General features: G+C 45.6%; 2 protein-coding genes across 7 annotated transcripts in view; one reads left to right on the top strand and one right to left on the bottom strand.

Moving 5' to 3' along the window:
* The window catches only part of cntln (centlein, centrosomal protein), a 224,174-nt gene that overhangs the window by 53,466 nt on the left and 143,762 nt on the right, over window positions 1-26,946 (top strand). For all 3 annotated transcript variants that reach the window (XM_088374818.1, XM_088374817.1, XM_088374819.1), the window contains one exon: window positions 21,729-21,775. The gene's annotated coding sequence lies outside the window, so the exon portion shown is untranslated. The remainder of the gene's footprint in view (window positions 1-21,728; window positions 21,776-26,946) is intronic.
* bnc2 (basonuclin zinc finger protein 2) overlaps window positions 3,829-26,946 on the bottom strand; it is a 105,056-nt gene continuing 81,938 nt past the window's right edge. For 3 of the 4 annotated variants that reach the window (XM_088374813.1, XM_088374811.1, XM_088374812.1), the window contains 2 exons: window positions 11,616-13,996; window positions 3,829-7,173 (listed from right to left, as the gene is read on the bottom strand). In XM_088374813.1, coding sequence (XP_088230939.1) covers window positions 6,396-7,173; window positions 11,616-13,996 — 3,159 coding nt within the window. In that variant the 3' untranslated portion in view covers window positions 3,829-6,395. Of the gene's footprint in view, window positions 7,174-8,100; window positions 8,175-11,615; window positions 13,997-26,946 lie in introns of all 4 variants that reach the window. The other variant, XM_088374814.1, reaches the window with a different exon arrangement.

Here is a 26,946-nt window from a genome sequence, read left to right on the forward strand (position 1 = left end):
GGTAAGGGAGATACGACTCAGAGAAAGTGGAAAAGAATAGCCTGACAGATAAGGATTGCACATTTTCTCCTGTTTCCAATGGCAATAGTTCAAATGCTACCATGCTAACTGTTGCCATGCTAGCATGTAATAAACAACTTTGGTTTAGTTTTAGCTGAAAACATCAGTGTGTTATTACTGCGAATGTTACTCTCTATTATGTGATAAAGGGTTAAATTAAGTTGGATTTAATTCAATCCAATATGAGTGAATGCTAACTTGCTAACAGCCGGCAAGCTAACCTGAAGACACTTTAGCATAATTTCAGCCGCAAAGGCTTTGTTCGGGCCGCTGTCTTCCGTTTGGAGGCCCTTTTAAGAGCGTATCGAATTTGAGACGAGCTTCCCAGTCTCCGTAACGGATACGGACAATCGATAGGCGCATTATAAGGTTGCGACACGCTCATCTTCGTCACTAGTGTGACAATGGCTCTCGGCTATTCTCCCGAGAGCTCGCCTTCGGTGTCCTTCAGCGATGTTGTCCATTTCCTATTGTCCATTGTTTATGATATTTTTTAAGAACTTTGATTTTACATGTAGACATACGGCAATCTGGTGGCTCTTTCAAATGTTTTTTCCTGGCTTCAAAGTGCTTGCGACACGTCCATCGGGAGTCCAACCGACTCGGACAAGCATCAGTCCCGATTCCATTTAGGGTTTAAAAATGTGAAAGTCATTCCCAGGTGGTGCTTTGTGAAGGAGGGAGGGGAGGAATAATTCACGGCGGATAAAAAATGAGCAGTGGGGTTTGTCCGGGTTCAAGATGCGCTGTGTCTGTTGGCAGCCCGTTGGGCCAACATTGTTTGACGTTCTAGCCCGCGTGCCTTTTTGCGAGCATTTGAGGGCTTTATGGCTCGCTGTGACTCTGCCGCCAATCGCTTCCAGATGCCGCCGGTGTGGGAACCGGCGAGCGGAGCGAGAGGAGGGGGTGGCCAGGGGGATGAAGAAGCATAACCAGGTGTGACCCATTGCAATCTGGGATGTTCTCCATGACCATTATGCGTGTGTGCGCTGAGGCAATAATGGGCCGCAACGTGTTTGCAGTCTGACACCAGAAAGTCAGGACAAAACATTTGGCGACTTTTTTTGGGGGGGGGGGGGCGCTGGTTGCAAACTTCTTCGAGGTTCATGCCAAGGCACGGATTTCATGGCTCGAGGTGCGTTGTTCAGCACGTTGGCTGCTGGCATGGGCCAGACCAACATATGGCAGCACTCTGGGTTTGTGCTACCATCACCGCCCGTCAGCCCCGCGATGGCCGACGGTTTGATTTTTGGGGGCGATTGAACATTTCAAGTCCCAAAGCACCAATGATAAATGTTCATGTTTCTCCCTGTAATTACCTTCAATCTGCTCCCCCCTCTTCCTCCATCCTTTTATTTTTCAAGAGGCCAGGGAGGAAGCGCTCCTAAAGAAAAACATGGAAATGATAATGCTCTTCCTGCTGGCTATTTGGAGGAAAGCCCGAGTCATTGTTTCTTGTTCGAGAGAACGAAACCAATTTTTCTAGGTTTACATTAGATAAATATGTGCTAGAAATTATTCATACCGTAACCAAATAAATATGTGCTCGAAATTAGTCATACCGTAACCAAATAAAGTTTTTTCCAGCAGGGAATTGCATTAGAAAATGGCAAAAGACAAATTTGATCATAACTGCAGTTTATGTAAAAAAAAAAAAAATACATCGCAGTCAATAATTTGACTTTGTGGGGGTAGACTTCCCCTTAACCTTCTCCGGCGGGCCACCATCTCCAATTCCCCCCTGTAGATGAGTTCGGGTACCCTCCCGTGTGACCGATAAGAAGACAGCAAAGAGGGTCAAACCCCAACCATAATCATAATAACAACCCAAAAAAAAAAAAAAAAATTCAAGCAAATGGCAGGAAACTATCTTCCCTGCTTTGCGCCCCCGAAAGTTCTCCACGGCGGCGCAAGGCTATTACCCTGATAGAAATTCTCCCGGCCGCTCGGCCCAGAGTGCGAGCCGCATCTCAAGCTAATTTACAAAGATCCCGAATTATTCTCTTATCTCGGGCTTTAAAGGTTGTAAGGTTGATTAACAAGGCTCCCCGTCCTGTTTATCAGTTCGGGCGCGGGCGCGGAAAATAGCCGGCGATAAGTGCACAGGCCATTAAACATTCTATTTCCCCTAATATTTGTCGGCATCCATCTGCTTAACTGATCTGCCTTCACTTTAATTAAAAGGGATTCCCGTCTTGTCGGGGTCATTATGCGCCGGCGGATGCCAGCCGAGGAGTTTGTGATGAGTTCAGCGTTCCCTCTGTCCCAGGGTTGCCAAAGGGCTTTTTTCATTTCTCCTCTCCGGCTTAACCCCTTCGTTTCCCGCCGCGCTAGCGTAGCCTCGTTGAAGCCGAGCTAACTCGCGCGCTAGCCGAACGTATGAAAGGAGGCAACGGCTTTTTTAAGACGATTAAAGGCGGGAATCGAGTGAATTTATTTTTGTTACGATCTGGCGTCTCCTCAAGCGTGTTTCTCGCCGGCGTGTTGTTGCTGCAAACTTTTCCTGCTCACCCGAGTGCGTCTCGAAACGGGCCGCTAATGCTTTGAATTGCCCGACACTAGTTGGATCGATGCGGCTGTTTACAGTTTCTCCCTCTCCTCATCCCTTTTGTCTTTTTTCTAATTTAGTGTTCCCAAACCATGGACAGGGTGTGTGAGTGTTGCGTGCTGCGCTTGCATCTTCGCCCTCTTCCCCGCTCTCCATCACTGTCCATTGATGTTCCCTCCTCCCCTCCCAGTTCTCCTCCTCTTTCTCCCCTCATCTCCTTCCTCGCTCTTCTTTGGAAGGAGGAGAGCTGCAAGCCTCCACACTTCTGGACAAGACTGATGGCTCGTCAATAGCATTAGCCAGCATTGCAGACCTCACTGGTGTAGAACTAAATCAATGACACCTAGCAGGGGGGGGTCATGTTAGGCAGGAGAAAATTATCTTAAAGTTTACTTTTCAGATGGAAAATCAAGTGTGTCGGCTCAGAGTCGTCTTTTGGATCGCACTCTGGCATGTGAGTGAATACCTCGGGGATTAAATCAGTGACGGTGGACTGTATTTCTAAATTTGTCTTCTAAATTCTTGTTCTTTGTCATCTAGTTTCAATCAGTTACATTCAGTTAGTTCGGGATGGAAATTGATTGCCACGCATTAGTCACTAGATGCAGATGTGTGTATGTGTGTGTATGTGCCTGAGTGTTTGTATTTACACTGAATTAAATGTTACTGTACTATTACTCACAAATTGATTATAAAATAATTGTATATTATATATATATATATATATATATATATATATATATATATATATATATATATATATATATATAATAAAATAAAATTAAATTCTATATGTATATACAAATAAAATAATAAATAATAATAAAATTTTATATACATATATAATAAAATATAATAAAACAATAGAAAATAAATAATAATGAAATTATATATATATATATATATATATATGTGTCATTTTCATAGTCTGAATTGAAGTCATTCTGCGCTATTTGCCACCTCCAGTGACCATCCTGCTAACTTGCAAACACCAGCAGCGGCATTGCCTCATTCCGCTTAGCCTTTTAGCAACGCTTTTAATCTAATCGTCCACTAATTGGTCAAGATAGCCTGTTCCCCGAGGACTTTTATCTTTAGGTAATTAAAGGGCCCTAGAAAAGGTGCTGAAATATCACACTCTGATTGACACCTTAGTGTGTGTGTGTGTATTTTGTGCAGCAACATACAAAAAGCCAAATGAAGGTCCAGTGACAAAATGCCAGTGACTGATAAATCTTTAATATAAAAATTGTACAAGAATTCTGATACAAATTACAAGAGGTATTTGGACAAAATATGAATAAAATTCCATTTACATCCCAAAACCCTTATGCATTTTATGCAAAAACAAACAAAAAAACTAAACATGGACAGTTATGATACAGAAACAAACAAAAAATAAGAATTGATTTTTTTGGAATGAATGAGGACCACTTCTCCTCCCTCTTTTCTGCAAAAGGGAAACACATTTTTCGGTAACTTTTTGCAGTGTCGACGAGTTTTCTAAAATCACCATTTTCTTCCCGGCAAAGCACACAAAATACATCCCGCTTTGCATTGCCGCGTGGCTGTGACTCTTTTTAAGACATATACGCAGGTCCTTAAGTGTACTACCTAAAAAACGTTAAAGCATGATTGGCACAAAACATCAGCAATATGAATTTACAACATTTTTTATTATTGTTTTTTAAGACTGGTGACTTTTCACAGGTTCCAGTTCAAATTCAGACGGGCCTTAAAAAAAAAAAAATCACAAAAAAAATAAAGAAGCATCTATACAAACCAATCTGATCTCGCGTGAGCTACATTAAGAACTTAAGCACTCGCTCAGTGACGTGACAACAGTAATGAACAGTCCTCCTCGTTCAGCTGGGTGGAATTTACAGACTAAATGAAAATAATTGAATTGAAAGGATTCATTTGAGTACAGATTGATTTAACGGACAGAAAATGATGTTAAACACTCAAGCAGGTCCATTTGAACTCGTTCACTGCCAGCCCAGTTAAAATAGATATCTGACGTCTATAGCTATCATTGGTAGTGAATGAGTTAAAGTGGGAAAATTCGATTCAGTGATATTCCGATTTGATATATATGGTATCAATTGAGGGTCCTCCGAATCCCAGCAAATGGGAAAGTAGTAACGAGTGAATACTGTGTACTGGATGTTGTGATGTAACATCTTTGTATGTTGGGCAAGAGTTGAAGTTTCAGTTGAGTTACTTTTCAAAAGTTCAAGCTTACAAACCATCTTGTAATTTCTTGACAATTGCAAAAGTGATACCAACATGCTCTTCCGGTGCAATATTTTTTTCATATGTAAGACTTTCAATGTGTTTGAAATGCTAATAGTTTTAGAATCATACTTTGCGGTATATTCGATAAATATAGGCAATTCTAAACATTTTGGGGACTTGATATTTTATTACTCGTGGTGAGTACTTACTACGAAACAAATGGGTAGGAGGCCTTGTAAATACTGTACATACGTAACACTGCATATTTCGTCCTTCTTTGTGTAGCACCAAGTCAAGAAAGACAAAAAAAAAGACTGTTGTATAGTAACACATGACGTTGCTCAGACACTGTTAAAACCAAGGAGGATTTTTTTTTTCGAATTAAAAAAAAAAAAAAAAGGAAAAAATACTGGACTTAATTAACACATCTCTACCCACCAATAAATACCCCGTTCCCTTGGCTACTTGGACCACTGGATGCAATTGTACCATAAGACGTGTGTGTGTGTGTAGGTGTGTGTTAGTTTTCACAGATTTGCAACCGATGTCACAGTAAAATCATTTTTAAGACTCAAGTGCATCATATCAGTCGAATGGGGTTTTAAGTACGTTGATATAAAAAAAAGAGCTTTTTAGTTTGGTCCCATTGAAAGGACGATTTTATTCCGAATCCATCGAGTGAGGACGGCTCTCGTTTGAGAATCTGTGAATGCAGTTGATCGTACGGGAATCGTCTCATTTGTATTATTTTACATTTGGCCACGTGCAAAAAAAAAAAAAAAAGACCGGCGCCTTTGTTAGTTTCGCATCAAACGACACATGGCTTCGCTCACCATTGCAAAGAAGTCCTCACTTGTATTTTATATTACACATCCCCCTTGTATAGATGCAAAGTGCAAAAAACTGAAACGTAGACTAATAAAGCTCATAAACATGTAAGGGGAAAAAAACTGAGGAAAAAAAATAAATCGAAAAACAGAATATCAGTGTAGGAGCCTCAAAGAGCATGCCGGCCACCTTGGAATATCTAACAAAGTAATTCACATGATTTTTTATTTTTTTTTCCCGCCCATAGTGATAAAATGACTCAAGATAGGTTGGATGCTACCTCTTTCTTGCCTATAGCTGGAAGTATTGTACTGGACTGTAACATAAAACCATAAGCGAGAGAAGGCCCCCCCAAAAAAAAGAAAAAAAATCATCACAAGTCTTTTACACCAAAAAGCCTCTCGGGGACGTTATTTACAAATGAAGCTGTCATGCTTTTCCCCTCCGTTTCAAGAGGGGGTTCATTTAAAAGCTATCATTACACAAATACAACAAGTTTTTTTTTTTTTTTCCTCAATACTATCTTGTCTGCAGGCAAGGTCACAAATAAGAGGTTTGATAGATTCTTTGGAGAGAAAACCAGAAGGGAGGGGTGGGTTCATGAAACTCCAACGAACAAAACGAGTTTTTTTTCCGATCATGAAGCAGGAAGTCCTCGCTGGAGTCATTCCGAAAGTTTTTTTTTTTCGGTGGTGGGCGGTGCTGGAGGAGGAGGAGGATTTTAGCCTATGAGTGTAGCGAAGGGCATGTTCTTGTGCAGGTTGGGGTTCTGCGAGTGTCTGTTTCGGCTGCGTACGGAGCTGAAGACCATGTTGCAGCCGGCCACCTTGCATTTGTGCATCTCGCGCAGGTGCACCGTCTTGTAGTGCACACGCAGCGTCCCCTTGTTGCTGTACATTTTCTGGCAAATGTTGCACACGATCCCGCCCCCGCCGCCGTTCTCCGACGTGAGGCGGTACGGGGACTCCGAGCGCGCCAGTCCGCTCTTTTCCCCGCTTTCGTCCTGGCGGCCGCCACGGCAGTCCTCCCCTTCGCTGTTGCCCTCGTCGTCATCCTCCTCGTCCTCCTCCAGGTCGTCCAATAGGATGCCTTCGTCGCTGCCCTCGTCCGACTCGTGCGAGGAGTGGATGCTGCCGCCGGATTGGACGATGGACGCGGTGCTCAGGTCCAGGACCACGTAGTCGTCCGGCCCGCCTCGGGGGAAGCCGCCGAGGTGATGGTGGTGGTGGTTGTTCTTCAGGTCTTGATGGAGAGGGTGCCGAGGGTACTCGTTGCCCGTGGGGGAACGCTCGCCTCGCATCAGGGCGGCGGGGCCGAGGCCTCGGAAAGCCATCCCGCCCATGGGGTCCAAAGCCATGTGGTGGTGGTGCCCGGCGTAAATCTTGGCCAGTAACTCGGCTCCAAAGTCCTTGGGCAGTGGCGTGAGTTGGGGGTCCAGGACAATGTCGTCCAGCTCTTTGGTCAGCAGTTTGCGGTGCAGGTTAATGTTGGAGCTGTGCCTGACGCAAAGAAACAAAAACAAACCGCAATGAGTATCAATCGTTCACGTTCGGTCGTTCAATTCCTCAAATGTCCTCCACTTTAAACCCGCCAGACTAAAATAGCGTAATTGCTCATCCACTACAGTAGGTGGCAGTAGCGAAAATTGATACAATTGAAATATTCTATAGACAAATTATTAACTATTCATAGAGTATAGAGGGGTGCAGGAAATATTTTCTTCTGTAGCAAAAAAATAAATGAGAAGCGCTGCCTTAGGAAATAACAGATGAAAGGATCATTGCCGATGTCTAAGGACGAAGGCAGCGCTTCTTAGCGTAGCGTAGCGCAGACAGAGCGAGCGAGAACAAGAGTGCATCCTGACAGCGTTTACTGCTGTCAGCATGTCTGCAGCGTGCACGGCGCTCAAATCCAATAGACTGTGACTCAATTAAATAGTCGCGGCATATTGAATGGGAGTTTATCAATTGATTCGAGCCGCTGTAATGTGATAATCAAGGGGGAACTGGATAGCGTATTAGCAGTAGGCCATGGCGGCATTTGTTCGTGTCGCTCTGGCTTTAATTAAGTTCAACATTTTTATTTTTTTTGTATTTTTAATACAGCGTGCTTGATATGATGATGCCAGGATGGGATTTTTTTTTAGCATACAAAAAGCCATGCCAAGGGGTGCAAAATGCCTGAAGGAAAAAAAAAATCAATGCTTTTGCTTTGCCTTAATAGTTTACCAGACTTTATAAGGGGGGGCATACACTTGTCACAATACAAAAACTGCAACAGACAGGAAGCCAAGGCCCACCATAACCGAGACACCTTTACATGTAAGGGAGTTCCATGCAGGGAGGTGACAAATCAAAGTCCAAAAAAAAAAAAATACACAGATGGGCACATACTGTATGGAGTCACAATGGATAAGTCGAGCTTACCAGCAGTGGCAGGGTTGGTGCAGTCAAAAAGGGTCCCTTTCCTTTAATTATTTACTTCCCTATCCGACATTGTCCTGCAAGAGGTAGAAATACATTCATTTGAGGGACCCTTTTCCGGGCAAACGCGAGCCCGTCCACTCGAGCATCGTCAACATGCCGTGAGAGTGTGGAACTGTGCTGAGCAATATGGCGCATCAAAAAAAGAGGGATGAGCGGCGGCTAACGTGTTTTAGCTTAGCGCCAAAATGAGTCTGATGTTCATGGGACACCACTGTTGGGATTATTATTATTATTATTTTTTTAAATTTTAAAAATGGCAATGCTGTTAGTGATGCTCGGGTAGGCGGCCCCTATTTTGGGGTTTGAAAGACAACAACACCTTCACTGCTAATAAGCTCAAAGTGAGTCTGCAGTAGCCCCTTTCAAAACGTCACCATATTTATTATGTTGAAAGAAAATCACCAAAATTATATAAACACATCAGTATTGACTTTGACTTTTGACTTTGACTTTGAAGTATCAGGGCCACACTGGTCAATTGTCTATTTTTACGAGAATGTTTTTGTTTGAAAATAAAGATGGGAAAAAAATGAAAAAGTAATAGATTTATTAATTTTCAAAATAAAAAAAAGTTCAAAAGGAAAGTCAACTTAATTCTCATAACACGTCTTTCCCCAAATGTGACCCCGATACTAAAATTAAATGGATTTGTAAATTTCAAACTATACACACACAGAGCTACAGAAAAAAAAATCTGATAATTTCAAAAAAGATATATTTATTTTTTCAGAAATCAGAATCCACCTGCACAGTGCACTAATCTCCTCATTTATCAGATTTGGACATTCTGCCCACATGTCCCACCCCCTCCATCGCTCTGATTAGCTCACTTCCAAATTCGCCTCTCTTCCTCCTGGTCAGCTTCTCGCTTTTTTTTTTTGGACTATGCAGAGGAGGAAGAGAACGAAGAAAGCCAGAAAGGAACATTTCCACCTGTCCCGCCCCGACGTTAATCATTTTTCGAGCTCTTCTTGATTGTGTCGAGTCCGACACTGGCCTCTTTGCTGTCGTTGGGGCTTTGTTCTCAGGTTTCGGCGCAAGTGGGAGGACGTGGATTTTAATGATATTTATCGTTTCCCTCTGCTGGTTTTCCCCGCCGTGCCAGCTATGATGAAGAGCTACGACTTAAGTCTTGCGTGTGACTTGGAAATAGAACGCTCTGGATGATGTCAACCTCTTTGTGCATTCTCTTAGATCCTCACAATGCATCACAAGTTGTATTTAATGAGAACTATTATAAAATGAATAATAAGGTTGCGCATCTCTCCAATAAGACGATTTGTAACTCGATACATAAAGCGGAATACGATTCAAGAACAATTCGTTTCGATTCATTGTGATTTCAATGGATTTCTATGATGCAATGAATTTCTTGTTGTTTTACAATATGAATGAACTCAGTAGTCGAGATTTGGCATTTTCTTCAAAGAATTTTTCCGATTCAAATCGTCCCCCCCTCCTATAAGTAACATAAAAGGGAGAGCGATGAAGAACAAACAGACTGCGAAGGAGCGCTTACAGGGCCCCTCGCATCCCGTGTGGACCGAGGGGGGACGAAGACGGGGTGCGCTCTCCAACATAATTAACCTTCACTCTCTCTCTCCGTTGCCGCGACGAGGGACCGGCCCGCCGGAACGATGCGGCGAGGAAAGAACAAGTTCAAGTACCTAAGCGAAGGCTAAAAATATGCTAAATTAAAACGAGATGAATAACTGGTGTCTACATGAACGGGTCTAATAATGATGACGCTTTGCTGCACTTAATCACACGGCGTCCTCTTCCAACTCCCCGCGGTAAATAAGGAATCGTTTTTAACTCGCCGGACGGGGCTAATATTTGGAAAAAAATACGGTAATCCGAGCGCAAGAGTCGTCTTTGTTTCACACTGCATTGCGTTAAAAATTAGATGCAGCCTAACACTTCCATATTGCAAGATTTTAAAAGGCAAGACTAACACGCAGGCCAGTGGACCTTTTATATTAATTGCCGAGGCGAACCGGCAGAAACGAGTGCCAATTAGCTGTTATTGCCGCACAATTGGCTGTAAATAAAATTAGCGGCGAGAAGAATGGAACCTGATTTATCTCCGTTAAAAGTAATAACGGGCATTGTTATGTCAACATTTCCTAATCTCTTTGGACTTAAATGGGTTTTATGAAAACAAGCGCATCGCCTTGGCGTTTTATTGCCGTCGTTACACGCAAACGTGCATTATGTCATTAGCGCGCTATCAAGGGACGGAGACGACGAGAGCCCGCATATTCCTCATCTTGTAAAACTCTTTTGAATAATATGTCCCATATGCTCTCAGGAATATATCCCCCTCCGAGAACAGTAAAGCCATATTTTAGAGGTATGTTAAGAAATTATTCCTTGGTAGATTTAAACAGTTTGTCGTATTAGCACAGAGTGAAAAAAAGGAGCTTTTAGCATAATGTTTTTAATTCATGTCCCTTCACTTACATGACAAAATTATTTTGGAGTGCCCTGTTTTTTTTGTGGAGACAATATTAACATCTCTGGCTAAGTCCCCCCAAAAAAACGTAGACCATAGCAAAGACTTAAAAATTGTTTTGGGGGAAAATGCTAAAATACAACGATGGCAGCTATGCTAGAAGCTTGACGTCAACACCCAAAAGGTCAGTCTCTTATATTCCCCCCAAAGATACTGCTTTGTATTCTGTCCACGGGTGCGCACCCGCCTGTGGCAACAACGATGCGCCGCGCGTTCCACACGCCATCGATGTGGCCCGGCCGTGCTCCCCCCGTGCTGCTACCGTGGACGTACTGTATGATCTGCGGCGGGGCGGGGGACCGCTACGTGTTAACAAGCCCGGGGTCTCTGTTCACCTTCCCCCTGACGTGCTAATAAATGCAGCGGTTTGACTAACAGCTGTCAATGCTAATGCACGCGCCTTCACCTCTGCGACAAGGCGGGAGGAGAGAGGGCAGGTAAACAAAACTGCAGCTGGAGGCTGGAGTGTTACTGTGTATGCGTAAGTATGCGTGTGTGTGAGTCATGCTGACATCTGCCTCTTCCCAACTTGACGGGGAGCAGATGTCACGGAATTGAGCTTATTTATTCATTTATTTACATTTGAGACTAACTAGCAGCTAGCTAGCCGGCACTATAATATGCTGGTGTATATAATAGACTTTTGAAATGAAAAACGTCTTTTCGTGGGTCACGATTCAGTTGATACGTTACTGAATGGCATGATGCGAGTATTTCATTTTTTGGAGGAAGCAACAGAGCCATAACGGAGGCTGGCAGTATCTTGGGTTTCAATCAACGATTGTTTCATATTATGCATTCATCTTTCTGGATGCAATGATTCGGAAGGCGGGTTGGTGCCAGATTTTCTGTTACGGCTCTGATGCAGCAGTTTTGCGCGATAAAGACCGTTCAAGATCATACTCGTGACGATACAAGAAAGTAATTATCAAGAACTGACCTGTCTCGACTCCGCCGGGAAGGGAAGGCGGCGTTGCAGCCAGCCACAGTGCACACGTGCATCTCTTTGAGGTGGACGTTCTTGTAGTGCAGTTTCATGCTGTAGGAGCTTTTGAAGCTCTTCTTGCACACGTAGCAGATCTTGGGGTCCGGACTGGAGCACGGGTCTCCGTCAGGCGATTGGGAAGTGGGGAACTTGGGCGGGCTGGCGCCGTAGCCCATCGAGGAGATGAAGCTCCCGTGAAGGGCGGCCATGCTGGCGGCGGCAGCGGCGGCCGCCGCCATGCCTCCGTTGTAGAGGCCGTACTGGCTCATGCAGAACATGTCGTAAGTTGGGTCGTTGAGTTCTTCCTTGACCTTGATGGAGTCCTGGTGAGGGGATGGCGAAAGGTGATCCTTGCCTTCAATTTCTTTCCTCAAATGGCCTTCTTCGCGGCCATCGTCGTTGTGGTCTTTGTCGCTTTTCGAGTGTTTCTGTTGTTCCTCCACATCCATCATGTCGTCCCGGTAATAGAATTTGGAGTCTGAGGTTTCTGACTCGTTCTCAAAGTCTCTTTCGTGGTCTTGGTCCTCCGAGGTGTAGCTGTCCATACAGCGTAGGTCGCTGGAGCCTCGGAGCTCACCCCTGCCGTCGCTGCCAGCCCCCTCTCGGCATTCGTCTTCGCTTTGTCTCATCATGCCACGCAAAGTTATGCCGGGGCTCATCTCATCTTGGGAAGGGGATTGCTGGCCGCTATCGCCGCTGTGGTTCCCCGTGCCGCCGCCGCCGTTGTTGTTGCTGTAGTTTCCGTTCATTTTGATGTGCGTATTGTAAAGGAGCGGTGTGGAATGGTGGTGGTGGTGATTGTGGTTGATATGATCATCGTCATCCTCGTCTTTGTCTTCGTAGACATCCCCCACGTCGATCACTTCCTTCTCAATCTTCACGGGCATGCTGGATTTACGAGGCTTTTTCTTGGGCATGGGGTCAGCGGGGCCCGTCGTGGCCTCCTGATTGCCACCGGACGTGTTGACGCCGTGAGACGTGGCTCCCATTTCGGACGCGTGGATATTATTGTGCGAAGCCACGGCCGCGGCCAGCATCTGCTGTTGCTGGTCCATCAGTGTGGTGCTGTTGGTGGTGGTGGGCAAAATGGGGCTGGTTTGCAGTGAAACCGGTGGACTAACTAGGTCCGCCTGGGAGAGTAGCGTACGATAGAACGGAGGCACAGGTTGAACTGGCTGCACAGACTTAAGAGAGGGGAACACCAATGGGCTTTGCAGCGGGGACTGAAGCATAGGATCTACTGGTGGAGTGGTGAAGCCCAGCGGTGGCCTGCCAGGGCTGGTAAGTGTGAAGCCACCGTTTTTGGTACTTGAGATGACTGGTGTACCGGAGTTGGAGTTGGCACGGATGAGGTCCTTGTCGCGATTGTTGCGCAGCATCGGCATGTGCAGCCGGGGATTCGGGTTGGCGCTGTGACGGTTGCGGCTGCGCAGGGAGCTGAAGACCATATTGCAACCCTCGATCGTACAGCGGTGTTTGATCTTCAGGTGCACCGCATTGTAGTGTATCTTAAGCGTGCCTTTGTCGTAGAAGGTCTTTCCGCAAGAGTTGCAGCACACGCGGCCTTTGCGAGGGGTGGAGGCCATGCGGCGCATGCGGTGCAATTTGGAGGAGAACGGAGTGTGACTGATGCACTTGGACTGCTCTTCCTTGACAAAGTGGTGGTGACCCTGGTGGTCGCTCAGTGTGTTAGGTTGCTGAGACTGGTTTTGGGACTGCTGCTGACCCTGCTCCCGTTGCTGCTGGCTCAGCTGCTGTTGAGCCTGCTGCAGGGACGGAGACGGCGAGATGGGCGACGCCCTGTTGCTCGACTCCGTCTTGGGTTCGATGTTGTTCATAGCGCCGAGCGGTCCGCGGCTCGGACTCTGGCCGGTACGGAAGGGCGACATGGAAATGTCCGACTCGCTTGTCTCCACCTGTTCCACTTGGTTGGGCAAGCTAGGCTCCCGAAGCCGGAGAGCGGATTGTTCCATCGGCAGCCCGTTGGGGGGCAAGCCGAGCATAGGGGCGGACACGGGGTTGATGTACTGGAAAGGTAGAAGGAAGGCTAAGCTGTTGGGGATATTCTCAAAATGGTGAATGCTAGACGGGCTGCTGTTCTCTAAATGCGTAAGCAGTCCCGGACTGCGCGTCCTGTTGTTGCTCTCAATGAACGTCCTAATCCCGGAGTCGGTCTTGGCGGAAGGAACAGTGACTGCCTGTCCTTCCTTCTCCTGAATGGCCATCAGCTCCACGATGGATTTGGTCTCACCGAAGCGCAAAAACTGCTGCAGGGTGATGATCTCCTCTTCCCGGGACATGATGGTCCAGCGGTCCAGCACCTTGCCCGCAGCATCCTAGAAGAGACACCAGAAAGGAAAAAAAAAAGAAGCATTATTGATTGGCAGTTGGAGGAAAGCCCAGAAGTGGCAAAAACTAGCAGCTTTTTCTGCTTTTGGCATTTGTTTATTTTTTGCTTGGTCTGTGAATGCGAAGGTTCCTTTGCTTTACCAAAAATCCGTTCCTATGTTAGCGACATGACCCTGGGTTCGTACACTAGTAGTTCGTCGCTGAACTCTTTTGTTAAGGTTGTGAACTCTCGTGTCCGACTTCCTTCATACAACACCGCACCTTGGGATCATCAAAACCGTGCGAACCAAAAGGTCTAAGGGAGTTCATAGTAGCTTTGCTATAATACGGGACATAAATACCAATTGACAAATGTGCTCATGTTTGACATTTCCAAACGGTGCATTTATCTTCTGAAATGCTTGGGAAAGGCTTGAATTTCTCCAGTGGGACTTGGATAATATTCTAAATTGAAGATCCCATCCCTAGTTGGGAGATATCAAGCTTTCTCATTTTTAAACAAATTGCGCAGGAAGAGAAAAATATGCCCGCCATGCCTCAAGTTCTTATCTGCGCTCTGTAACAGTTTAACAACTAATACCCAACTGATGAAAATGGTGCACACAAAGGTTCCTCTGAGAGCAGGCACAAGCGACATCAAGGGAATAAACACAAGCTTACGACAATTAGTCACATTGATATGAAAACATTTCCCGCGTTCCTAGCTGCTGGCATCTATGAAAGATAAATGGCGACCACGGCGCACCAAAAGCTGAAAAAAAAAAAATCAACATCACAAAGCACAAAGGGGCCTGTAAGGAGAAACAGAAGATAAATGTTTAAAGAGAGAAAGCGAAAGAGACACTGAGGAAGAAAAAAAAAACTGAGAAATAAGTGTGAGGGGTTTGATTTCATGCCCTCAGATATTGGAGAGAAGCGGATTCTTCTGAGACCAAACATCAATAGTCACAAGGGGATTTGTTGTTAAATATACATTAAAAAACATTTTACACTTTCATTCTGTGTGCACTCCAGTTTTCGCCCGGAGGTATGACTTTAAATTCCAGCCCAAGCCACTATTATTTCAAACTGCATGGCCATCTGGGCATAAGGGGCTTCTATTGGATTTAATTGAAACGAAATAAATAGGCAGCATTATCTTTTCAATCCCTTTTTTTTTTCTTTTATCCAAGAGTTAGTTTTGTTTTAGTTCAAACAAGAGGAGTCGAGGGTGAAGATAATGAGTATAAAATGTCTTGAATAGAAGAGTGAACCGAATAACACTGACCTGTGTGCATGTCATTGCTTAAAAGAATAAATATCTATTTGCAAGTATTAAAAAAAATGCATTTAAAAAAAATATTTCAAAATTAAACCGTCATTTGTTGCTATTAGATAAACTCAACAAGAAACTTCAAAGCTACAAACTTTTCATTTTTTATATACGAAAAACGTTTTCCTTAATGATCATCTTAATTGCTGTGACACCGTTAGTAAACAAAATCAAATATGTCCTGACCCCGCTGTGGAAAAATCCAGACCTGAAGCCACTCAGTCAAGTCCACTTCCTTGCTTTGGCTTTGCAACAAAACTGCCATTAGAAGCACTTTTTACAAGTAGGCACTCATCTCCCAATTAGCTTAATGTGGCCCTCTTCCTTTCCTTCTCCTTTCCAGGCATGCCCCACCTCTCTACCAGTAAAATCTCATCAATCGTCCGACCCTCCCCCATGTCCCCGAGCGCTATGACATATTAGTCTGTCATTACGCGTCCCAGAGTCCAATTGAACAATGCGGCTAAACCGCTGTTTGCCAGGTTAATGACTATTAGCAAATAATTACGACGGCCAAGACGACGGGGGGGCACCCCGCTTTATCGTCTAGACGGCCCGCCGCTGTTAGTTTATTTTATCTGCCAGCCTCCATGTCGCTTAGAATTAATCTAGCGACGGCTGTATTTATTAATCTTTCTCGACGTCCGCCGAGCATTCTTAATTCATGGCTGTCTTCGTTACGAGGTTGGGGCTGAATGGTGTTTAGTAGCGGGGGGTTGCTCGTGTTCACCTTGCAAATCGCTGACGACGACGATGAGCAAATGATGGCCTTGTCATGGACCGAGGCGCAACTGTCAGTTAAAACAAATCAGGCCGCTCGTGCAATTAGCGGCGGCGGGCGGCGAGCTGTGTTAAGATCCTCGGTGTGCGGCGATGTTAGGTTGCCAAGTGTGAAGGGATTAACAATATTATACGCATACGCCAGAAGTAATTACTCATCGGATTCTGTGATCGGCCATTAACCGCCGAGACTTTTGCCGGAAGAATTGGTATCGTCGTAACGGATCGGATCGCGGATTGTTCCGATTTGTATTTTTCAATACATCTGACATGTTTTGGTAGCGTTTATATTTGAGGTCTAAGTCATACTCTGGGGGGATCGAATCGATCGCAACTGGACTGGTCTGGTTTTAGAGGACGTTTCGGTTGTCATCTGAGTCGGCGTCGTCAGGTTACACCACAAGGCTCGGTCACGACGGCGAAGCAAGTTTTGTCGTACGAACTGATGACGTCTACTCGAGAATCAAATGACCTGGATGAAACGAATATCCGTTTTTCTTGTCCAAACTGTGCAATGGCGATCAACTCTTGACTTGGCTCTGGAACGCAGGACTTGTGGTCTGTAACGTTTTCTACCAAACCCGAGAAAGATACTTGGAATTCTGAACACGTTTCCATCGGTCGTCTGGGTAGTCTCGATCGTACATGCAGGAATACAAAGAATCTCATTATGTTAAAGAGCCAGCGGACTCGGGATGACAGCACAGTTCCACCACGAGGGCGGTTGGACTGATCACGTTAGGGACGCGGAGTTCTCACAATGGCAAAGTGAAGCATGGGAACCGCATTGATTCACCAATCACCTTGCACTGGATGCGATCTCCATCCAGCCCCGAGGGAAGCCACATCGATTTCCAGCCCTGCTCTCAGATCCAGTTTCTTAAAAAAAAAAAAAAAACATTGCTCTATCCCTGTGTTCGTCACTTCAAGGAAGGTTAAGCAGAAGTTCCTTGTGATCTGAGAAGGTCTTGAACCTTGCCTCTTCCCTGTTTCCATATTCCCGTCCGGCTCTCTCCCCGCCCCGTCTCGGGGCCGTATGAATAATGGAGTGGATCGAGTGGCGAGCGAGGTGCCACGGGGGATGGTTTCGCACAAAGCTCACTGCCTGGAGCCATCACATCAGAGGCCAAGAGCTCCCAAGACGCCAAGCGTTCCCCCATTGGTTCCCTCGTTGCGGGTCAGAGGTGAGCGGCGAGCAAGAAGCTCTGCTTCTTCCTCTGTGATGGACCGCTGGGAAATCACTAGCTGTGTCCAGACGTGGGTGGAGGACATTTGTAAGAATCAGAGAGGTTAAAATTTGCACCGTGTGATCATGCTAAATAGCTCGTTGAAGCTTCAGAAGCTTTTGACCTCCGCGTCTACCTTGAAGGGAAGCTGCTCTGCAACTACATTGTGCTCTTTGTCCTTTTTGTTCGACTGCTGCCAAAAAATTGGTTTAGTCATCGGCGCTTTCCAGATGTCTTTCATTACACAAAGAGAAAAGTTTTGTCGCCGATCGAAGATTCTTTCGCCGGTTTTGCGGAAGGATCAATGCCTGTGATACCAAACATGATCAAGAAATGATTCTCCATTTTTCTGAGATGGTACCGAGCCGGATCGTTCCGCTTGGTGTAAAAATGATGAAATGGTCAAAAAGACGGTAGTTTTCATGGCGCTGAGTCCGAGGCTACTGGACTGGATGAAAAGAAGCCACGGGGCGATTTCAATGCTCGCTGACACCGAGCGTCGGGCCTCTCCGTTCAACCTGATTTAACTCATGGCTGTGGTTAAAAATTCATGGCTGTGTGTTAGTTGTTAAGGTGCTAAAGGCACACCAATCGACTCAAGGAAGATTTATTGTCCAGTTGCAGACTGTGAAGAGAAGGAGGGGTAGATTTCACCACTGAAGGATAAGTCACGCTCTATCCTTTCCCATTATCCAGGTGGCCTCAGGTAAACTTTTTTTCCCCCCGTCTCCGCTCCCACTGAGTTGTCTTTTTTCATTATCTGCAACGGAGAGTAAATCTGTCATTTTGTGGGGCGGAGAAGAAAAAATACAAAGATTTCCTAACCCCTGATTCATCTAACCCCTCTGACCCCCCGCTTCATTTTTTTATTTTTTTTTTGTTCTCGAGCCATCTTTAAAAAGTGGAAAGGACAGTCGTTTGGACACAGCCCAGCGTGGATGCAGATGGACAGCACATGGAAGCCATTTAAGGCTCCGGTGTGCAGTAAGAACAGAGCAATCCCTCAGAGTTCAGAACCTCTGCCGAAGCTCTGCCGGCAACTTCCAATGGGAGCGGTGTCTGCTCTCAACTATTGATTGGCTCTTTTCACAAAGCCGTGTTAGTCCGCCTCGCCCAGCTGCTCACCCTAGACAAAACTCAGTGGACCTCGCGTCGAGCCAGGGGGAACGCCTCAGAGAATAAGAAGAGAGGTGGAATGATGGGAGCAGCCTGATGGTTGCCATATAATTGAGGATGATCCGTGTGATGTGCCGGATTCCGGCCAGGTCTGTCGCGGCGGTCTGCGAGACAGATGTGGGGGCCGCCGAGCCTGGGGGGGGAGCAACGAGGCGGCTAAGAAATGGTGGCTGACAACCTGCTTTTCTCCCCCCACTACTCTGGGATCACATCTCCTTTGTTCTGATTTCATTTTTTTTTTTTTATTCATCGGTTTCCGTGACTTCTGCACGAGATATTTGGCTCTGATGTTAGTCCTCATACAAATGACTTTGTCTAAATGTTAATCGCTACACGAAGCCTACTTATGCCGTTATGGCTTTCATGTCATTTTAGCAGCTTACGTCAATGTTGTTTCCTCATCAGTCTGACTCGCAGTGCATGGCTTTCTTATTTGTCCCAAACAAGCTACTTTTACATCTAAAGGACTTCGAACCGGGGGCCCTCCGAAGTAAAACCCTGATACATTCAGAGTTCTTCTGTGGAAAGCATTGACGAGGCAAAGAGAATAAGCTAATGGACTCTTTACTTAATGTGATCAGAGCCGTTATTGACATGCTGCCAGGAAGATGCAAGACCATTAACTGGAGCCTCTCGCTCCCTTTCTCTGTGCTACTCACCCCCGCCCCTCCCGTATTTCACACCCCGGCCGGCTCGCATGCAAAAAGGCCACAAGGGGGTCGCGGTGCCCCAAAGGAGCCCGTGTCTGTCACATTAACAAGACGTCGGCCTTGTCGAACGTTGGTGTAAATTGTTAATAGGAGATCTTGTTTGGTTTACAGATGGGAAAGCAATCCAACGGAATTGGTAAATAGCAGGACTACTCCAAGCGTTGGGGTCAATAGTCGAAATAGACTTTCTTTCTCTGGGTGTCTTTGAAAAACCAAAATTACTGTAACGTGATTCTTATCAGATGGAGATGTCAGTTTCTCTAATGACCAACTCTGTTTTTAAAAATCCTGCCTGGCACGCAGCTCGGCTCATCCATCTTGGGAGGGCGGAGGCGGCGTAACGTACACGGCGTGCTGGAATACATCAACCCCCGTGGCCGGAGCCGGCCGGTACTGTCGGCGTGTTTCATGCCATTGTACGACCGCGGCAGGAAGCGGCGCTCGGGTCTCTCTCTCGTCGCGTGTTCCCAATACGGTGATTACTAGCTGCAAAAATAAACAGCCGTACCATCTGGCGCTACGTCCTGTACGGTAACTTACACGGCGAGAAAAGCTGTGGACCATCAAAATGTACAGAACGGAGACGGCGTCACGGCAAAAACACGTGGATTGGACTCGCGTGTGTAAAGTTATCCCCGCAGAGGAATTGATTCTGATTCCGATAGTACAATTATCAAAGCGGAGGAATGCGGACGGTATCGGCTCAATGAATGATGTCATACCGTAATTCATGAAATGCAACTTCAAAGTGAAATACAACTGAATGTTTTGGACTGAACCCTTGGTCACATTTATGCACTTTGAACAGTTCAAATTCTACACTAGACTGAAAAAGTTTGAGAACCCCCGGTATACGTAACGTGGTTCGAACGACGGGGGTCAGTCGAGAGCGCCGAGCCGGCAGATGTTTGATCCATCCGTTGCACATCTGGCCCTCAGCACACTCAATCTATTTCACTCCACTTCTCCTTTTGAGATGTTCATTGTTCCTCACGGTCCACTAAACTCAGCATCCCCCCCCCCCTATCACCCCCCACCTTCTTTCACTCTCCCTCCGCGGCCCACAAATATTCATCTATCATCATTCATTTGAAGAGGGATTTGGATTTATATGCTTTTTGAAACCGTCTGCCGTGTTTTTAGGCCGGTCGGTTACGGCGGTGGCACCAAGTGGCAGGCCGGTTAATCAAAGTGGGCCGGTCTTCAAAGCCACCAGAAACTGACGGCTCAGCTCCAACATCAGCACGCAAAAAATAGAATTTTGACGGGTTCCAACAAAGGGGCCAGTGTGAAGTTTATCTCGAAAGGCTTATAATTCCTTCAAAATGAAATGGAAGCACTCAGTCGGCATGCGTTCATCCCCTGTCCCGTGGCGTAGTTTTCTGCTGTTTCTATTTAAAAAGTTATTTTTCTAGTCACAGTTTGTGCAGTCATGCTGTTTGGCCAGTTTACCTGTCAGTTAGTATTGGCAGCACTTTTCGGCCACCCGGGTTCCAATAGTTTGGGATTTTTCGGTATCGTTCGTTTTTATCTCGCTTTGACTCATAAATGACATGAGTCATAATTAGTTTTTAGCGCTGCTTTGTTTTATTTAAACTCATTTTTGTTTTGGTTTGATTAGATTTTTTTTATTCACAGAATATTTGAGTGCAAAGGTCACAATCATAGTCAACCATTTTAAAAAGGGAAAGAATAACATAACATAGCAAAATAGGTTTGTTAAGCTAGCAACGCAAACCACCTCATTGAGTCATAACGGACACATTTGAACCCGATGACGACTCTCTAGGCATCTTTTGGCTTCCGTGTGTGTGTGTAACGCTATCTTCCCGTGTTTGCGTCTAGCCTTGGTGCTGTGCAGCGTATTGCTATTGATCCTCAGTACCCTTGCGGTCTTCAGGGTTCCTGTCAGCCGACCAAGTAGCCCTGTCTGCCCTTTTGTAGCGCTACAAGCTAAACAGCCATCACGGAAATCCAATACGGGCGTATTCGACGGCGGCTAGCACCGCTAGCCTAGCGCCAGGTCCCGCGAGGCCTTCGAGTCAATGCCATGTCAGGGTAGCGTCTCACCTTGTGAACTTGTTGCCGGCTTAATATGTCACGCTAATACGTCTCGCTATATCATCCGAAACGCAATAAGTATGGATTCGCTAATGTCTGCATCTTGTTAGAACGGAAAGGCCGGGCGGATTGGACGGGTCCGTGTGATAGTAATCGCCTCTAACAGGGTGTCTGCCTGTGGCTTAGAGGTACGACCGGGGGAGGGAGGGAAAGGGTGTGGGGGGGAGGGGGGGGCTTCTGGGAATTTCTAAGCAGCTCTGGGAAATTTGGCCCAGGGAAAAAAAAAAAGAAGCGATCGGGAGAGATAACATTAAGAGAACGATTAGGGGGGAATAAAATGAGGCGTGAGCGGCACTACCTTTTGTGTATCGATCAAGGGGGGCAGGTGAGAGATCTTGAATGGCTCGTACCTGGTTTGGTGTTTGCTAATTGATTTTTGTTGTTTTGCCAACAGGAGCGGGAAGGCGGAGGGAAGTATTCAGGGAAGGAAAACAACAAACGGTAAGTGGTCAAATTTGTGCTGGTATGAAAGTTGTCAAATCTTTAAAGTTGAATATTATATTTAAAATTAGATTTGAAAATGTTTGTTTTCAGTGTTGACAGTTTTAAACTTTTTACACGTCTCTGGTAAAAAATGAAATATTACAAAATATTATAAATCTGTAAAATGTTACATTATCAGAAGAGCCATTCGATTTTTATTGCCATTAATGCCGAAATTATTTTGAATTCCATGCACATTAATTCATTCACGCTCCCAGTTTGCGTCCAAATTAAAAATCACAATAACACAAACACATCTTCCATTACTACTCCTACTTTTTTTTTTTTTTGCACCGCAAACTTGTACCATGCTGCAAGCAGCCAGCACAGAAAACGTGGCGTCTTATGAACATGCAAAGGCCACGCTTGCCACCGGCCATCCCTGCAGGCACATGTGTGTGTGTGTTCACTTCTTTGATGCTTGTGTGTGTACGCATGTGTGCATTTGTGTGTGTATGAGAGGTGAGTGAAACAGCAGAGGGACTGTGTAATCCTCTGACATGCCTGTGGAAAAATACAAGGATCCCTCTGACAGTGGCTCAACTACAGGCCCCAGCGGCCAGTTAGTGTGTCCACATGTCCGTGCGGCATACACACGCACACACTATGTACAGTTGCCTCATTGCTAAACTATATACCGACATTCTCATGCGCCGGCACGATTCGAGCCTAGCCGGGCTGCAGTCCAGTGTTTGACACAAACTCCACCGGCGCACAGAGAAGCCTCTAACGTGGAATATAATCCGTTCAGTGATTCGCGGACCTCTCTATATTTTTTTATAATCCAAGGTAAATATTCCGAGGAGATTGCAAACAGATCTGGCCATCGTCACCATCTGGTTTTGTGTGCGCCTAATGAAAGAACGTGAAATATAGACGCTATATTAGCCACGCGGGATCATGTTTGTGATTAAGGGCTATATAAATAAAATTGACTTGACATGTTGACTTGAAGCAAACAATAGCGGCCATTTCATCTCCTTATTGTCTAATCGCCCATCCGACTGCTTCTACAGCCGGCTCCTCTTAACCCAGCGATACTCGCTAATGGCCCACACAATGGAATTATTTACTAGCCGTAGCAGGGGGGCAAATGGGTCAAATCGTGTGTGTGTGTGTGTGGCCCCCTTCATACACTCTTACACTGAATAAAAAAAAGGGGAGTAGCGGAATCGTTGAAGCATGCAGAGAGGGGACGCGGAGAGGAGCGAGTGGCGCTAGCTAAAGTGAAAAATCATGCCACGGCGCCGAGGGGCCCGCCGGCATCCGCCGGGACGAGGGACTACATCCACGCTGGCACTCAAGTGCTCTTAAATACTCCCTCTTATGCTCAACCACATCCTCGCCCCCCCGCCTGCACCTATCTAAGCCCCCCCACCCTTGTCTCCCTCATCATTCGCAAGCTCTCCCGTCCAGGTACAAATGGCGATTTGCTGTACAAGTGGCACAACATGTCGGGGTCGCTAAGGTCTTGTTGTTGACAATGTGGAAAATAGATCGAGGGAAAAAAAATGTTTGTTTAGAAATAATGCCCGGTTAGGCGGGGAGGTGTTCTGTTAGGAGCTTCAGGGCTTGGTAACGCGGTGGAATAGTGGTTAGTACTTGTGCCTCGCAACTGAGAAGGTTCTTATGTCGGGAGGGGGAACAAAAATCACTCTTAACACAGTGGAGGGTTTAACTCTTGATGATTAAAATACAATATGAAATAATATATTTTGACACGTCAAAGCGAACTTAATTGTGAGACTTTTTAAAGAATTTTTTTTTTTTTTTTTAACGTGGTGAGGAGCTGACATTTGTCAAAAGAATCAAGCGCGCCCGTCACCTCGCTGGATCCGGATGAGACGCAAGAGCAGACGGGGCTTTTCGTTGTCTCGCCTCGGGGCCGCACGGCAGACTTTCTGTCAAGCAAGTCGAGTGCGTGCATGTGTGTGTGTTTGCGTTGTAGACATCTTCCCCCCCCCTATCTCTAATTAGCGCGCGGGAGTCCTGGGGGCAATCAGAGGTGAGGTTAATGAGAGGAGGGGAGGGGCGAGCGGTTGGTCGGGGCGGCGCCTGAGAAGATCCGAAAGTCTTCATTCGACGCTATTTTTTTTTTTTTTTTATATATTACTGAAATCTATTTTATCAAACCACTTTTAGATTATGCAACTATTAGCGTGGACATACACAAATGACTCAGCATGTCAATAAAATGTTCCCAATGGTAAAAAATGGCGGTGACTGAAAATCTCAGTGCTTCAACTTGATCCGGATGAACACCAAAACAGAACCTCATGAATTATTGCAAGTGGCCGGTGGTGACGGCAGCTTTTCCGCAAGATCCCGTGGGGCCGCTGCCACATTTGCGCCCGTCTCTCCGGCCGTATAATGGACACGAGCGGCTCTTGCGGCTCGTGTCGCTGCAAACGCGATGTGACGCTCGTGCATTATTGAGAGCCGCGTCGCCATTAGAGACATTTATACAGTCGAATGATTCGATCAGAGCCAGGCGTGGCTCCTCCATGCTGACATGTTTTGACCGATGGTTGTAGGAAATTCAGCTATTATACATTTTATGGATGGATAACATACATTTTTTGTGCTTTTTAAAAATCAACAGATTTACATTTTTATTTATTGTAGTGAAAAAAATATATTTCCAAGACTTTTTTCTTCACCAATGAGTTTGCCCTTATACTTATTCCATTTCTTTTAAATTTCACATTTTCCTTTACACAACATATTTATTCAATTTATTCAAAGTTTTATTCAATAGTTTTTCAGAATTATTTTGTAATGTGTAATATTGTTTTTCTTTTTACCAATAGGGTTTATTAACATTATTTAAATAAAAAAAATTATTCCACCTAATTAAAATTAGGCATAGACTTATTCTCACCTGTTCATTTGACTTATTTTAACTGATATTTGACAACTTTTTAGGGTTAGGCTTTTTTCCTATTTTTTTTATAGTTACAATTCCTTCAATATATGTAATATACTTTTTACTTTTACCAGCTGTCAGATAAATGACATTTATTTTAAACACTCTTGATATTGACTGGCGAACTTATCGCTGTGAAATTTGAGCTTTTCCCCCCTCGATGTATATTTGCCACAATTTTTCTTTAACGATTGAGCCACTTTTTGCCACAACAAAGCTTTCATAGCAAGATGAACACTTTTCACTTCTTCTGCCTCTAGTTCACATCAAGGAGCCAAAAGAGGCAAATCATTTCCTCCCGTCATTCCTGTACCGAGCTGCCCCCTCCCTCCCTCCCTCCCCCTCCTTGTTTTTGTATCTCTCACCCGTTAACAAAAGCGCTGCGGGCGAGCGCAGATGTAAGACATAACAACGAGAAGAAGAAGAAGAAGAGATGAGCGAGCGAAGATAGAAGATTAGACAAAGGGAAACAGACGGCTAATGCTGCTCACGAGCATCGCTTGTCAATTTACAGCCGCTGCTCCCTGAACCGCGCTGTATAAATTTCCAACGTGACGTCCGTTTCTACTGCTTCCAAGCCGACCAGATCTCCTCCCCAGACACGTACTTGGAAACCTGACGTCTGCCCATCGGGCCAGATGCATCTGACTTTACTTGTATTTATCCCCCCCCCCATTGGAACGGCTATAGGCGAAGCCTTGTTTGATGTGGCCGCCGCCACATGGATGCATACATGTGACGGTAAATCACAGGCGTGACCGGAGCTTGAGTGAGAGTGAACAGAGACTTGAGGAGACGGAGGTGATGCAGTTGGCCATGTTTTGTAAATCGGCAAAAATCGGTAAAATAATCGGGAGAAAAAATCATCGAGAATTGAGAACACGAAGGTGTTGCAGTTGGCAAAGGACAGACTGTTGGACATGTTTTGTAAATCGGTAAAGATCGGTAAAAAAACTGAAAAGTAATCGGGAGAAAAAATCAATTCCCAAATACAGTTCAGTTGTATTTAACTTTAAAAACATTTTCATTCCGGATCTCCACAGTGACATGTTGTACATCCCCCGCCTGCTAATTTATGCTTTTTTTTTTTTGTTTGCCAAATAGCGCCTTTGAATATAAAATGACCTCCGTATCAAAACAGGCCCGATGACTCTTAACTCATACGACGGCGCGGAAGAATCCACAAAGAAAACAGCATCGGGGCGTTTGATCCCGAGGCGCTCGCACACCATTGCGAAGCTCAACACCTGTTTCGACTTAGGCCGGTCAGCGCACGGTAGCGAGATTAGCCAAACATGCCCATAAAGGGAGAAGAAAGGTGGCTGCGCCTTCGCTTCTGATATCAACACAAAAGCACTCGGTGACTCCATCGCGCGTTCGAGCCGACGTGGTCGTAGCGGCGAGGAATTCACCTCAGCTCAAAGCCAAAGAATAAACGCAGAACGCTGCCTGGCAATAGCTATTTTCAGCCCGGTTGTAAAAAAAAAAAAATAAAACGGATTTAAAAAGCGAAAAATGTGAGTCACACCGTATGACTCAATTCTGGCCTGTTTTTAAATCTGCTTTACGGCTTTGAATTGATCGTAACTATTCAATCACGCTCGACTCGATTCGCTTTGGGGCAGTCAGCTTTCCACTTTAAAAATATTACCGCGGCAACAAGTCAATCTCTTGAGAGATAAAAGTCGAGATTTGCGCACACCTGAGATTCGGCCAAACTGAAATAGTGCCGTACTGACGATACTCAATCGGAGGGGTTATATTAGATTCGCTGAGCGTCGTGTCGCCTTCGCAGGGTGAATCCCCCCCCCACACACACACACACAGAAATCCACCGTTGCCTACTTAAAAATGCGAGAGACGACGCGATTGCTACCACAGCGCCTCTGCCAAAGTCTTTGTCAGCTTGTCAGGGGCGTTAGCACGTTCTTTAGCTGTGATTACATTGTCAGATGGGGGGGAGGAGGGGGCTGGTGTCAGGAAGTCGGCAAGGATTTTAACACCTCCGTGACAGTGGCGGCGACCCGCAAAACCTCTGCTGAGTTGCTGATAGCGGAAACTCTGCCCCGCGACTGGCATTACATAAACGCAACACACACACGCGTTGCCACGCGACTGCCGCCTCTGTCGGCGTAATTGCCGGCTGCCTCTACGCGCCGCTTTTATCTTTGTTTATGTGCAAGGAAGATCATCGCGATGAACG

The sequence above is a fragment of the Syngnathus floridae genome, chromosome 4 (genome assembly GCF_059516105.1).
Source record: "Syngnathus floridae isolate MCC-2025c chromosome 4, RoL_Sflo_1.0, whole genome shotgun sequence".
Taxonomy (NCBI): Eukaryota; Metazoa; Chordata; class Actinopteri; order Syngnathiformes; family Syngnathidae; genus Syngnathus; species Syngnathus floridae.